The sequence below is a fragment of the Falco naumanni genome, chromosome 5, assembly GCF_017639655.2.
Source record: "Falco naumanni isolate bFalNau1 chromosome 5, bFalNau1.pat, whole genome shotgun sequence".
NCBI classification, from domain to species: domain Eukaryota; kingdom Metazoa; phylum Chordata; class Aves; order Falconiformes; family Falconidae; genus Falco; species Falco naumanni.
Window position 1 is genome coordinate 46,605,943 of NC_054058.1, and position 14,328 is coordinate 46,620,270.

Sequence of the window (14,328 nt, forward strand, 5' to 3'; positions counted from 1 at the left end):
TGTCCTTGCAGAACTGCAGAAACTTAACTGCGGTTCTGTGCACCTTGAGTCCACTATTTTATTTGCCTATAATAAGCTGTTACTGTAGAATAGCTGAATGGCTGAGATGAGACTGCAGTCTGATGGGGTGTCCTAGTCACAATACCAGTGTTCTCTGTAGACGTAAAAGGAACTTTACACATAATAGAGCTGTTTCTGCTTTGGGGTGGGCATCCCAACATATCTTACACTTACTTGACTAATTTCTGCTTCTGTGGGCTTTGAGCCACACCAAAGAACTCAGTTGTTTTGGTTGTACTGTGGCATTAAACAGTAGCTGCTACCTTAACAAAAGAAACGCTGATCTTAATAAAAATTCTCAAAGATAGCCAACCACTAAAAGCTTACTACAGCTTTACAGTAAAATAAAAATGGCTTGCCTTATAGTGTTGAGTTTGACAAACTTACCAGCTTTTTCCCTACTCCTGGTACTCCTGTAGTTTGGTTCTGAACGTGCCTCCCCCCCCACCAGTTAGTTTAATGCCAAGTTTTGGCTGAACCATTCACTTCTGTGGTGCAAGAAGTCATACCAATTTTTTTGGATGTTACTTGGTGTGAAGAAATACAGGCTCCGAGGCATGCAAGAGGAGATACCCACACAATGTTTTAAGGCAATTAATCTATTATTTCCCAGTCTTTCAGAAAGATGAGCATGCTGCCTTCTGTGTTTTGCCTGTTCAAGAACCAGCTCTGACAAAAATCCAGAAACTGCCTAATAGTATATATAAAGGGTTCACTGTATCCAGTATGGATATCTTAGTAGAACTGGAGCTTAAGCATCTTCTGTGCAAAAGTGTTTGGGTATGCTGCCTTTCAGCACATGAGCTGATACTGAACTTTGCTTGGCATTCACGTACGTTGCACTGTTCCTTCCTCTTTACTTGTGTCCTTCAGAGTCAAAAGAGCAATTGAAGCAGATGCTATTGGAGTAGCATAAATATACTGACTGCTGCATCTTACTGGAGTCTGATATTCCTGCTACCATTTTACATAGCATTGAGCTTCTTTACCCCTGGGAAAACCCTCCAACTTAACATTTTGGATGGTTATGCTAAATAACCAAACTGAGCCTTACTTTGGATTGCTGCCTTTCAAAATGCGGAGTAAAACCTAATCTAAAACTGCTCTATGTTCTGTTACCATGACAGTAAACAAATTCTTAAGAGTGGTTGGTATCTAACTGCATTATACAGCAAAGTCAAACTCTCTAAGTCTAAAACATCTATACAAGTACTTTGGTGTTGAATTGAACATATTTCGTGACACAAGTACATAGATCTTGTTGCCCTGTTGTGACTGGGAAACTTAGAAATTACTTAAGAAACCATTAAATGCTCCTAAGAGTTTCCTTGCAGAGGAGCATTAACTATGACTTGACCTTGTATTAAGACCATTGACATTAAATCAGCTTTTGAAGTTAACTTTTGTATGTGGTTCAGCTTGTTGGGGAAAAAAAAGTGCTGCTTTTGTGTACTGAGTATCATAGTTTCTTTAAAAGCATCTTTTAACTTGGTAGACTCTGTTTGCTGGAAAACATCTCAAGTTCCTTCTAGTCCTGGGAAAGTGGAGCATCTTTGTCAAATTTTAAGGCTGTCAGAAAAGTGAGACACACTTGGTTCATGCAGTGAGGTAGTCACTAAATTTATCAAGACTGTTTTGTGTCGTTCTATATGTGGAGCAAAATCGCACAATTTTTCTCTAGAATTGGGTCACTTACATGCAGTTTTAAATATGTGCAGTAATAAGGGAATCTTAAATCCATGTTCTCATTGCTCAAGGGTAGACCTGAAACTTTTTAAAGATGCTCAGATAATTTTATCACAGGTAAATCTGAGCTAAGAATACAAGGGGCAGCTAGCTGTTCCCCTTTTCTTCTGTAACAGAGAAAGGGAAAATATCCTCAGCGCTACTTCTAGTGTTGTGTTTCAGTGGGAAACCCAAGAGGGGAAGAGAATTGCCTTGCAGCTGCTGACTTTATTGATGTTCAGCCATAGGCTTCTAGCCATAGGCTTGTTTGGATGATTGAGATAAATGAGGTTAACATACAGAATGCTGTTGCTTAAAGAGCCACTCACTGGTACTTCAAATAAGCTTCAGTGGGAAAACTTTTGTATTAAACTGCATAGAAAAGGTCAACTTTGGCATTGGTAGCTGCTTTAAATGTAATATGTGGTATACGTTTTCTGAAAGTTGAGAAGATGGGGCAGGGGAGCAGTGGTGCTTTTGATGGACTTGTGCTTTCATTGGAAGGAAAGCCCTGTATTGAAAAGGAGCACTCCATTTTGAACTCTGATAACTCCAGACAAGTCACTAAACTCCCAAAGTGCTTTGTAAAACATGGATTATGTATATGCTGCTTGTGTATATTGTTTTATGAAGGAGAAACATCCTTTCATGCTATTAACTGGAGCCGAGATCGGCTTTCTGGTTTAAAGCCTACTGTCTATATAATAAATAACAGCTCCATTCACACCCTGTGTTTGTATCAGGTTGTACTACAGATCAAATGTTCTGATACTTGCTGAAATGTTTGTTGCATATCATTTTAAAGCGGGCTGTAATAATACAAATAGTTGTAATTCATTTACATTTCTACATAGAAATGATGTAGTTCACAGTGAAAACAATAAAAATCCTGCTTTTTTTATAGCAAATATGGAGTACCTTGAATAGCTGACCTTTGTAGCTACATGGCCTTGTTACAGAATATGTTTTATGTAACTCCAAGTGATGTGGGAGAAGGATGTTGCTCCAGAAGACTCTTGGTTGAGCTCATATTCTGGTGTCCAAAAGTAGATTTAATGTGTTGGAATTACTTTGCTCATTCATTTTTCAGCATTGATCATGTAATGCTACTGCTGGGTTTTTTTTGATTCCTCCCCCAAGAATCTGTTTCCCAAGAATATAGTACATGGCAAGAATATAATGGGCTAGTTCTATACCTGTGTACTAAGTTAAAAGCAAAGATACCCTGACTATCACTACAGGTTGGGCTGCATGGGATTGTATGTTTTAAATAGCATAGCTGCAATTTTCATTATTACCTGAATCTCTTAATCACTTAATAAAATTGTAGAGAGTATGATTGAATGCACCTAGAAATGAACCAAGTAATGAAGTAAGGGAATGTAGTTTTACTGAGCGGGTACTCTTCACAGTACTAAACCAAGGAGGTGAGGTTAGTAGTCTGCTTTAAATTTATGACAAATACCTCACTCTGTGCCGCATCTTTTCTGCTGTAGAAAGAGCTTTGCCTCTGTCCTTAGACCAGTGTAATTACAAAGCCACTCTAAAACTTTTTTTTTTTTTTTTTAGCGCAGTGAGGTGTGTGCTTGAGGGGCAAATGGAGATTTGTAGTACCTGTGCAGATTGTGGGAGAACTACTGATCACTCACCTTACTTCTGAGGACAACTTCAGGCACAGATATTTTTTTTTTAATTATTTTTTTCAAGTAAAGGAGCTCAGTGACAAACCTTTTCTCTCTTGCTTGTAGCAACAACATTTCTGAAAGGATCATAATGCTTTGGACCTGCCCTTCCTGGGAAGGAAGGGTGGGTGGTCTGCATACATCTATAGCCAAAGTGGAATTAATGGTTCTGTAATGTTTTTTGCATGCTTAACTTCTCATGGAGACCATCAACAGGACTGTGTGCTCGGTTTCCACTGATAGATGTGCTCTAAAATTTGGAGGTTATTCATCTAGGGATTGAAAGTGAAATCAACAGTTGTTTTTCCTGGCTTACTTTCTGTCTCCTGTTCCAAAGAGAGTGTGTGCCCTTTCCATCCAGAAAGGCTGTGCAGTTGGAATATGTTTTCCAATTCACTTGTGTAGATAGTGCTTTACTGGTTCTCCAGTTCTGCCTCCAGATTTTTTTTTTTACTGGCTACCGACCACAAATGATTCATTCATAAAAGTGGAAAAAAAAATAAATTACTGTAGCCCATGAGATGCAATTAATCCACTGGAAGCTGTTAACTGCATCATCTGGGCCATAGTGAGAGACATAGGGTAGGTTTCTAACACCGCCGTATCAGTGTTTGGGTAACCATGTCTGTTGCACCAAGTGCTCTCCTTCACAGGGCTAACATGAGGTGGCACACAAAAACCCCCACACCCCAGGACTGGTGAGTTAGTGAGTATCAGGTTTAATATACAAATGAGATATATGTATTATGTAACACCCAAACTCTTAACGGGGTATGTAAGTGGGCGTGTGTGTGCATATATATACACTCAGGTATGATACACAACACATGCTTTAGTATGGCTGATAGTTCTGGATATTCTTTAATTTTTCTGTCTCCTTCAAATGCAATTTGGTTATTTTCAGGGCTTGCTTAAGTGTGAAAGAGCAAAGGGACACTGGCTGGTAAGTAGTGTCTCTGGATGCTTTCCAGGAAAACTTGTCTTTCGGCAGGTTTATTCTTGCTGTCTGTCAGATGGACTAGAAAAGGGTAAAAGAAAATTGGGAGGTAGGAATGGACGTATACCAAAAAGAGGAAAACCTGATGAAACAAAAGCATTTGAGGTTGACTGGGGGCGATGAAGCGAGCAAGGTATGGAAAACCAGCAACCTGAAGCAGGCCAAAAGGCAGAGCGCTGAATGACGATGAGAATAGTGAGGGAGAGGAATAGCTGTATCTTCCATGCAATCAAGAGTCTAGTAGCTGCAGCATGTTCAGGTATGACCAACTCAACAACTGAGAAGTTGTAAAGGCTTTACTGTGTTCTTAGACTTCTTTATATAGTTTCATTTATAGGGGTTTTCTGTATTGCTGTATCTCTAATTATTTTTAATAGCGATTTTTATTCCTTTTTAATGTACTTTCCTCCCTTTTCCCTCTACTAAACTCATTCCCATTATTTTGTTACTTCAGTCTGCTGCATTTCCAAATGTCTTAAACTCTTGCTTTTTGCCACAGAAATACTGCCAGTGGCTCATATCAGTCTAACCTTTTTGGACATAAGTAGCTTCTCTTTGCTAATTCTGCTGCTCGCTCTAGTATTCTACAGACTAAGAAACCAGTTAGGATTCCTGAACAGATACCGTGACACTGGGAGAAAGCCATCAGTAGGGTTTAGTAGGTCTTTCAAAGCATTGTCCCCATATAGAGTTCTGTGTTTCAAAGACATAACACTGGTGCATGCTAATTACGATTTAAAATTACAAAACTTCACATAAAACCTTATAAAAATTATTCCATCTAAATGTGTGACAAACTTTTTGCAAGGCATCAGCAAGGTTTCTGGGCACTGCTTGCTTCACTGCATTTACCTCTAAATACTGCTTATTTAACAACAAAAAGGAAAGTGCTATAGTGTACAAAAATCATAGAGTGAATATATTGAGACATATTAAATTGCTACTGCAGTTTTACTAACCCTTGCTTAACTATCTGGAAACAATTTTAGTCCTTTGGTGCAGGAAACGAAAGCTGAAGATCTGTCAGTCTTGGGTCCTGCTTTCTTCATGAAAGCAAGCTCTAAAAGTAAGAACATTTTATGCTTTAACATTGTTTTATTGTACAAAAAAGCAATTTATTAAATACAGCATCTGTCATCCTTCAGAAAGACAAATACATGCACAGAGACATGGGTTTTGCGCACATTTGTAGCTTGTCCCTTGAAATCAGTATGACTTTTTCTGTCCTTCTCAAAAGAGGAAAAACCTCGTTAAGTTTTCGTGTGCTTCTAAAAGAAGCCTTTACATATTGTCTGGTTCAGTACTGCATATGATGGAGTTAATACTCCTCAAACACTACCATTCCTTAGGCAGTGGCATTTCACAGTGATAAATTCATGTCTGAAATCTTGGTTATTTCATCTTTCACATCTTTGATCTCAGTTTGAACTTGTTAAATTGGCCAGTTTCTCATTCAGTAAAGCAATCTCCTTCTCCCGTCTTAATACATCCTCCACTAATCTTCCTATTCTCAGTGTTAGGTCATTTATTAATGGCTCCAAGGTGACAAAATCCTTTTTAATTTTGTACATCTTGGGTTTTAAGTCATTTGCAAATGTAACAGTCTTTAGAACTTTTGCTCTGTCACCTTCAAGATTCAAAAGTCTATCTGAATGCTTGTTGAAATCACTCCTTAACTCTGATAATGATGTCTTAATTTGCTCGATTTTTCTTGCGTTACTGGATGCCAAGTTTTGTAGTTTTGTGCTTCGATCGATGCTACTGGTAAGCAGGTCACCTATATTTTTTACTGTTGCCTTTTCACCTTTTTCTACTTTATCTTCTAGTGTTTGCAAAGAATCTGTCAGTGCAGTCATTTCTGAGACCAGGCCTGAAATGCGCCTTATGTCAGTTTTTACTGTCACAATTGTCAAGGTTATGTTTTTTGCTACAGAAGCTGCATTCTGTTCAACACTTGAAACTGCACGAAAAAGGGTTGTTAAATTGTTTTGCAGTTCTTCTTGTTTTTTAATTATGCTGCTACACCATGTTTTCATTGTATAAATATCTTCTTGCAGATGTTTAATGTGAGAAATTATTTGAAGATCTTCCAGCTGTTCCATTAAGTTCCAAGTCTTTTCACACTAGAGGGATACAAATAAAAATATTTGACAAGATTTCTAGCTTAACAACTTGCATCAAAAGAAGGGAAAATACCTGAGTGACACTATCTTCTGCAGTCCCAAATACATCGGTGTAGAACTTTGAGACCAAAATATCCACCAAACAGGCAAGCTGAAACATATTCTGAGGCTATAATTAGTTTCATACTAATCATTTTCTTGACACTAGTAGTAAAAAATTCACCAAAGACACAAGTATTTTTAACTTTTTGATTGGTGTTGGTCAGTCCTCACTAGCACAGAACTGTCTGCTTAAGAACAAAATACCAACATTTAGGTTGTAGAAAGTTGTGCTGGTTTCTTAGTTAATGCCCTCTAAGGATCAGCATTTCCTGTTCAATCTAGCGTATATTCAGTTTTCAATAGGGTTGAGGTTGATGAAAGATTTGAAATTGGGGAGCATACTACTAGTAACTTAGCCACCCTTCCCCAAAAATGTACAAAGTGGAAACACACTGAAATACACTTGTGGAAAGTATTTTAAAAAAATTTCCATACAGAATAGTATTTTTTAATGCAACATTGAATTATTTATTCCATACCCGTTCTGGAAGAGCAGTCTATTTTGAGTTAGATCATGCACCAGGTCAGGGCAGCCCACTACAATATATTTTTATTGAATATGACTGTAAACATACAAATCTATACAGAAGTAATAAATATATGAAACTGGTAGACTTTATAACACTGAGAAATGTAATAGTCTCTTGAATGGACCGTTTCATGAAGATTTCACGAGAGTTCAAGATAAATGAATATACAAACCCAGAATAAATTAACTTTATCAGGCTTAAGTTTTAAGTGTTGTGTGTTCATAGTGTCTACTAAGCAATCTCCTTTATTAACTTCAGAAATAGGAAATTAACAAGACATAAGTCTGTTGACACAACTTTATGGTGGTCCTGATATCCAGTTTCAATGAACAGCTATCAGGCCTATGGGGTATCTATTTAGTTCTATGGGTGAATTAGATAGTCCCTGCCCCAAGCAGATAACTCCGTGGCTTTCATTAACTTGCTTTTGCAGCTCTTGGTTCACCCAGCTTTGGGAAACAATGTCAGTGACACTGTTAAGTTCTGGGTTTGGTTCCTCCCCCCCCCCCCCCCCCTTTGAAATGCAAAGCAATACCATACCTGTCATGTAATGCCTAACAGAGAACACTCTATAGAAGAAAAGGTTAAAATTGTTTCTAACAGCACCAAAACAAGCAAAGCCACAAAAAAAAGAAAAATATCCCCAAACTAATACAGTGACTGATCATGCTGAACTTGCAAATTATGTGATGGAAGAAGAATCTAACAAGAATATCTGTTAATAAGAACATCAGGCTATATGTAGTCTGACGCATTCAATGGCAGAACAAGAACTATGCCAGTGATTTTAAGAAGTTTGAAAAAGCCAGAAATAAGGTCTAAGCAGGCTATTTGCATGGGGTCAAAGAAGTAAAAGGTAATACCAGCTGCTATGTAATCCCCTGCTTATAAATACCAGTACAAGACAAGGTTCTTGGTAAGGGGTACTTCACTAGTGTTCTCTGTAACGCTGTTGTACCTAAGCTTCAGATGTTAGAAATGTACTTGGTGCTTTCCTGCACATAATAAAATACATAAATCCCAGTAACAACTCTTGACCTTGAGCCATGTGTGTACCATAAGCACAAAAACATTATGGTATATAATGCATTAAAAGCAAGGCAAATCTACATCTACCTAGCAATACAAACTGAATTCTTCACTGAGCTACAAGTCCATGGAATATAATACACTAAGTAACAATATGAAAAACTAAGTAGTGAAAATTAAATATAAATTGTAATCTGATGTCTCCAGTTTTGACTTTTCCCCCCCTTAAATCTAAATACTTCGCTTCAAATTCCTTTTTAATAAAAATGAACTTAATAAATAAGCTGAAAATAATCCTAGATTTAAGAAAATAACTCCTCCTTCAATGCAGTATTTCTTGCTCTCTAGCCTCTTTATTTTAAGTCTGCCTTTCAGTCTGATCCAATGCCTGTTCAAATAAATTAATGACAGCATTTCAGGCATCCTTCACATGTGTTAGAGTCACATTATTTATAATAAAAGTGCTCTTTCAACAATGAAAGAGCATGTAGAAAGAGATGTAGAACAATTTCTACATCCAAATTCACTTATCCCCGTTCTGGTCATTTCCTAAGTTACAGCTTTCTAAATTTGTTTTTGATTTTGAAGATACTTTTATGTCACGCACTGCTTTGTCTAAAACCACTATTTCATTTTGCATTTTCATTATGCTGCTATTGTACTGTATGCCTTCAAGAACCTTTTGCATCACCATTGTATCAGAAATAGTTTTCAGCATATTATTTTCCACAGTATATAGCTGTGTTGCCAAGTCCTCTATCTTTTTCTCCTTACTTAGCAATTCACTTGATAATCTAAGAATAGAGTGAATAGCATTTTCAATTGTTGGCAAATGGGTCTTGCACTCCTCAACTTTAGGTTCATAGTTTGCAAGTTTGTGATTCAGGTCTGTGTCCTTGGCTACCAGACTAGTCTGTTCTTCTTCTAGCTTTTCAACTGCCTTTGCATGCAAGTCCAACTTTTGTTCAACTCTAGAGAATTCATCATCTTCTTGCCTTTTTAGTGTTTTAATATTTCTGGCTGTACTGTCTTCCAAATCTCTTACTCTTTCTGAAAGGGATTTAACTCTTTGGTCAACTTCATTAATTTGGGAAGTAACTTCTGTATGTATGAACTTTGCTTCAGATTTTAAATCGCTAGTGTTTGTGTTCATTTCATCCAAGTTTCTTCTCCAGGAATTTGTAACATTTTTTAACTTCTCATTAATGTTCTGCATCTTTATAGAGAGAGTCTGTTCATTGTTCTGAATGTCATTTATGATGTTATGAAGAGAAGACACTTCCTGCTCAAACTCAGTCATCACAAAGATGGATGAGGCAGCTTCTTGTAGGATACTTTCAGAAGACTCAAGCTGCATTTATAACACAAAACAATGTCCATGTCTACTTAACGAAACAAAACCATTTGCATTTATTTACCAGACATTAAAGTCCCTTAGAAATCACTTTACTTGTTACAAAGCTCCTATAGGAGTTTAAGATACTGTTGATAAACCTAGCATGAAAGTGTCATGGAAAAAGGTATGTTTGTTGTTGAATTTCTATAGAATACATGCTATTTTATTTGCTGTCAACTCCTTATTTTTCATGGTGGTTTTGTTTGGTTTTTTAATATATCACACTATGTAAATCCTATGCAACATCTTGCAATCTGAAGTGCAGTATATAAATACCCAAATTAAATGATGTATAAATGATATCATTGAGATAAGTGCTCCAACATCACTGGCATAAGCCATGCTATTCTCTCATCATTATCTGTAAGATATAAGGGACAATTCGGCAGCCAGGCCCAAGTTTTTTACTTGATAATGTCACACAGTTAAGAATAAAATAGCAATGAATAAATATTACTATTACTTCCTTATGTCTTCATATTATTTGAACAGTTCTACTATGTAAAAACGCCTGTAAATTTTCCTCAAATCAATGTATATTAGAATTAGACACAGAACTGTACTGGCAAAATGAAGTATGTACATAAAATAAGCTTTTGGAAATAGTTTAGCATCTAAAAATAACACAGATAGAACCACTATATTCACATACTTGAAGAATGGTATGGATTGATATGAAATATTCACCGAAGGCCTATTCACACACAAGTAGAACACATTATGAAAACTTATTTTAAAAATCAGTTCAATTTAACTAAATGACAACAAAGTAAAACAGCAGCAAATGTTCACCAGAGACTATCCAATTAAGATATTAATAATTACCTTTTCAGAAATTAAGTTAACTTTGTTTTCCACATCCAGGAATTTTACAGCTTCTTGCTGTAAGAACTTGTACTTTTTTTCCATATCAGCAAATTGACCTGACTGCTGAAATAGGAACCTGCAAATTGCAAGTAAATAAATAGTAAATGTAACTACATAATCAGCATATATTAAGGGTTCTAGGACCTGATTCACATCAATCTGTTACTGCAGGAATTTATGTTCACAGGATTTGTTAGATCAGTATGAGGGGGAAAAATGTTGGGATTTAATGAAGTTGATTTGTCTTCATACTTGAGTTACGTTCCAACAGAGGCAGAAAAATAAGGAAATGTCCATAGATGTACTTCTTTTTTACATTGTACACCACTCAAAAAGGAAAAATATCTGATAAGACTGCTGATATGGGGAGGCCATTACACGCTTATAATGCACTGCCTCACAATATATTTTATTGATAAAGTATTATTTAACTGGTGGGGAAAAAAAACCCCAAAATAATTTGGACTTTCTTGCAAAGCATCACAAAATCATGCATAAAAGCCTTTGGATTTAGAAAGGCTGGTTATCTCTGATGTTGTTTAATTGTAACCATCCAGAAACCTTTGGTGAATTGTGGCAAAGTTTGCGTAGTTACTATTACAACAATGCTAGCTTTAACAGACAGTAGAGGTCTCAGTCCTGTACTTTACATACATTCTAGATTCATTTACTATGAACCTGGGAGGTTTCTGAACTGTAAGCACTTTGTCCAGTTAAAAAGGAAATGACACAACCAAGCAAAACCGCTTGAATTTTGCTGGATGTTTATTAATCCCAAAACAAGGTTTATCGTAGGCTGTGCAGGGGTCCTCTCAGTAAGAACAATTTTATTGAGAACAACAGAGTTTAAAATACTTGTGCTTTCTTAAATTGACATTTATTAGTATATTGAATAGCAATTAGAAGTTTCAGAAGATCTACAATATTCTATACAGACTAAGTTAGGCAATAAAAACTGAAATGCTTGCTAGAGATAAATGCAAAACAGATATACATAAAACAGAGTGCAGAAGCATTGCTAATGATTTTGTTCTATTATGTTGTTCTGCTTCTCAAAGACTTAGATAGTGAAATCTAGGTGATGTAAAAATAAGAACAAACTCTACCTTTGTTTTCAGATAGATCTCTAGAGTGTAATTATCTGGACCAATTTCTTGCACTAGAGCTCTGAGAATTTCATCGTATCGTTTCTGCATGAAGCTCAGTTTCTGAAGGAATTAAGGTCCTGATGCTGCTAAGATACTGTAAAACATCTTTCACAAAGGTATCTGACCTTTACTTGAAGACTCCACCTGATGAACAATTTACCACACTGCTGAGCAAATTATTTACAGAAAAGCTTCACTGCCACTGTTGAATTATTTATTACCTGCCAAAGAAGCCTTGTTATCCTTTATTGTCAGATTAAGTTGCTCTTCACAGTTAGATGTAGTCTCCAAAGCAGGTATTTACAATTCATGAGCAAGGCACCTTTTAAACTTTCAACATAACAGAACAGATCGAGCTTCTGTAATCCCTCACTGTATACCCATGTTTCCACACTTGTGAATACTGCTATTCTTTTCTTGATCCTCCTAGCTTTAACAGTTTTCTATAGTCACTTAACCCACTGTATTCAAATGTAACTAATCATATTGCCAGTGATTGAATACAGTATAGAATATTTAAAAAAATAATTAAAGTGCACTTTAGAGGGTTACCTACCAGGTCAGCATCAGGCAAACAGCAAGAGAAATTATGCTTAAGCTTGTCCGCGAGTCCATCCAAAAGGAGCTCCGATTATTGCTGGTCCTGGGACTTGCCAGCTTCCCACAATTACTGTGTTTCTCAGCCTTCTGTGAACCTTCATTGGTCTTGGACAAAGAAACACCTTTTTTCCTTTGCTTAACTTCAGACATTTTGTGTTTTTAAAAAGCAGAAGCAAGAGTATGCTAGGAAAAAAAACAAGACCAAAAAAGGACTGCTTACTTACAAACATCATCAAATATAATCTTTTGCCCATTTTGCTACATAAATACACCCCCAAAAATGTTTCCTTCAGTGTTTACTATGTAGTTTTCCAGTTACGTGAACTTTTGTAAAGTATAATACTTTCATAAGACTTTGTGAATTTTTTTCTGTACTATAGAGCACTGCTTTCATATTGTCTCAAACTGAACCGACACTTCAAACTTTAGCTAATTTCACCTTTCCAGAAATCCTTCATTGGTTGTACAATAAGCCATTTTGAAAATATATTTGAAATCACAGGGACTAAAAGCATGGTATTTCTTTTTATAGCTGATTACTGTCACAATTTCATCAGCAATTTCACTATTCTGTTTTTTTTTTTTAATTACTCCACATTAAAGAAGAAAATTAATTTTTTCATTTTTTAAAAATGGAACTGCAAATCAAGCTTTAATTTAGAAACAGTTCTGTTGCAATGATTTCATGTAATCTGTAAAGCCATAGACATCAGTTAACACAAAGCCATTACCAGAAAAAATACTAAGAATAATGAAATAATGCATCTAGATAAAGGTGTAATTTCCTCTTTACTAAAACCAAGGTCCAAATAGATTCAGGCAATATGAATCCCCAGTTCTGAACAGTACAAAAGCTTATACTCTAACCATCCAAGTGGAAGTAAGAGTGGTATTTTCAAGCCTAAAATCTTTCCACCATATTGCTCAAAATAGGCTGGATCCCTGGTGGATTTGGTTTAGCACTATTTGAGACAAAAATCCTCTACTTCTTTCGGCAGTGTTGCCACGTAGTCAAATGTCTAAGTATTTAAGTATTAGAGATACTTACACAGTCACCTACATTATTTAAAACCTAGTTTGTCAGAGAAACACGAAGCTTAGTGCTGTCTGGAAGTCACAGTACCAGAAAGCACACTCCGAGGTTGAAGTACGTAGGATAAAAAACCAATTCTTGTTCTCCAAAAAAATTTTAAAATTAGCAAAAATGGTATTTTGTAACTTAAAACACCTTTGGGAGGCAGAGTACGTATCGTCTAGTTAAAATTATAAAACAAGAGAGCGAGATGAATAGTAGTCAGGGAAAGCGTTTAATAGAGGAACAGCAACTCGACTTGAACAGGGCAGCTTCGGAGAGCAGCCCCCCCCCCCGCCGGACCCCCTCACCGCAGCCCCCCCATACCCTGCCGGACCCCCTCACCGCAGCCCCCCCATACCCTGCCGGACCCCCTCACCGCAGCCCTCCCATACCCTGCCGGACCCCCTCACCGCAGCCCCCCCATAACCTGCCGGACCCCCTCACCGCAGCCCCCCCATACCCTGCCGGACTCCCTCACCGCGGCCGCCGCCTCAGCCCTGTCCGCGCTCGGCCCGGGGGACCGAAAGTGACCGTCTGCTCCTCCCCTCCAGGGCACTGCCGCGTCCCCTGCGCCCTCGGGGCTCCTAGGAACCCCCCTGCCCAGGAGCCCCTCGCCCACCCTCGGCGCAGGCCTGCGGGGCACCACCCGGCCGGCCGTGGCGCCACTCCCCTTTCCACCGCTCCCGCGGCCGCCCTTCTCCCTCCCTCGCAGCCGGGCACCCCCGCCGGCGAGCCCTCCCTACCCTCGGCGCTGCCTCCGGCCTCGGCTGCCAGGCGGGGAGGACCAGCCTGCCCCGCCGCTGCCGCGTCTGCCCGCCCCGGGGCCCCGCCTCCGGCCCGGGCCAGCGCTGCTCCCTCGCCCGCTGCTGCCGCGGCCGCTCCCTCCGCCCGCGAGGCGCCACGTCAGGCGCGCGCCCGCTGAGGCAGTGGAGCGGCTGCGGTCGGCACTGCCGGGCCCGCGGCTCTGCGCCGGCGCGGGGACGCCGGGCTTTGT

The 14,328-nt window shown here is 38.4% G+C and overlaps 2 protein-coding genes across 3 annotated transcripts; both read right to left on the minus strand.

Moving 5' to 3' along the window:
• Window positions 1-433: 433 nt before the first annotated feature.
• Window positions 434-7,228, minus strand: LOC121088268 (inhibitor of nuclear factor kappa-B kinase-interacting protein-like). Its single transcript, XM_040594074.1, has 2 exons — window positions 7,169-7,228; window positions 434-6,587 (listed from the first exon to the last, which is right to left on the minus strand). Exon 2 carries the CDS (start codon window positions 6,564-6,566, stop codon window positions 5,883-5,885), a length of 684 nt encoding a protein of 227 aa, XP_040450008.1. The 5' UTR covers window positions 6,567-6,587; window positions 7,169-7,228; the 3' UTR covers window positions 434-5,882.
• On the minus strand, window positions 7,214-14,313 carry LOC121088266 (inhibitor of nuclear factor kappa-B kinase-interacting protein-like). Of its 2 annotated transcripts, XM_040594072.1 has the most exons (5): window positions 14,078-14,313; window positions 13,308-13,512; window positions 12,216-12,442; window positions 10,470-10,587; window positions 7,214-9,599 (listed from the first exon to the last, which is right to left on the minus strand). In XM_040594072.1, the coding sequence occupies exons 3-5, from the start codon at window positions 12,407-12,409 to the stop codon at window positions 8,772-8,774; spliced, it is 1,140 nt and encodes a 379-aa protein (XP_040450006.1). In that variant the 5' UTR covers window positions 12,410-12,442; window positions 13,308-13,512; window positions 14,078-14,313; the 3' UTR covers window positions 7,214-8,771. The 2 variants fall into 2 exon arrangements, with proteins under 2 accessions (XP_040450006.1, XP_040450005.1); XM_040594071.1 differs by lacking the exon at window positions 13,308-13,512.
• Between the last annotated feature and the right edge of the window lie 15 nt (window positions 14,314-14,328).

Coding starts and splice junctions, on each gene's coding strand:
- LOC121088268 (XM_040594074.1), bottom strand. CDS start 6,566: ATGGAACAGCTGGAAGATCTTCAAATAATTTCTCACATTAAACATCTG.
- LOC121088266 (XM_040594071.1), bottom strand. CDS start 12,409: ATGTCTGAAGTTAAGCAAAGGAAAAAAGGTGTTTCTTTGTCCAAGACC. Junction 10,588..12,215: donor GTTTGCCTGATGCTGACCTG/GTAGGTAACCCT, acceptor TGCAATTTGCAG/GTTCCTATTTCAGCAGTCAG. Junction 9,600..10,469: donor TTAACTTAATTTCTGAAAAG/GTAATTATTAAT, acceptor TTATAAATGCAG/CTTGAGTCTTCTGAAAGTAT.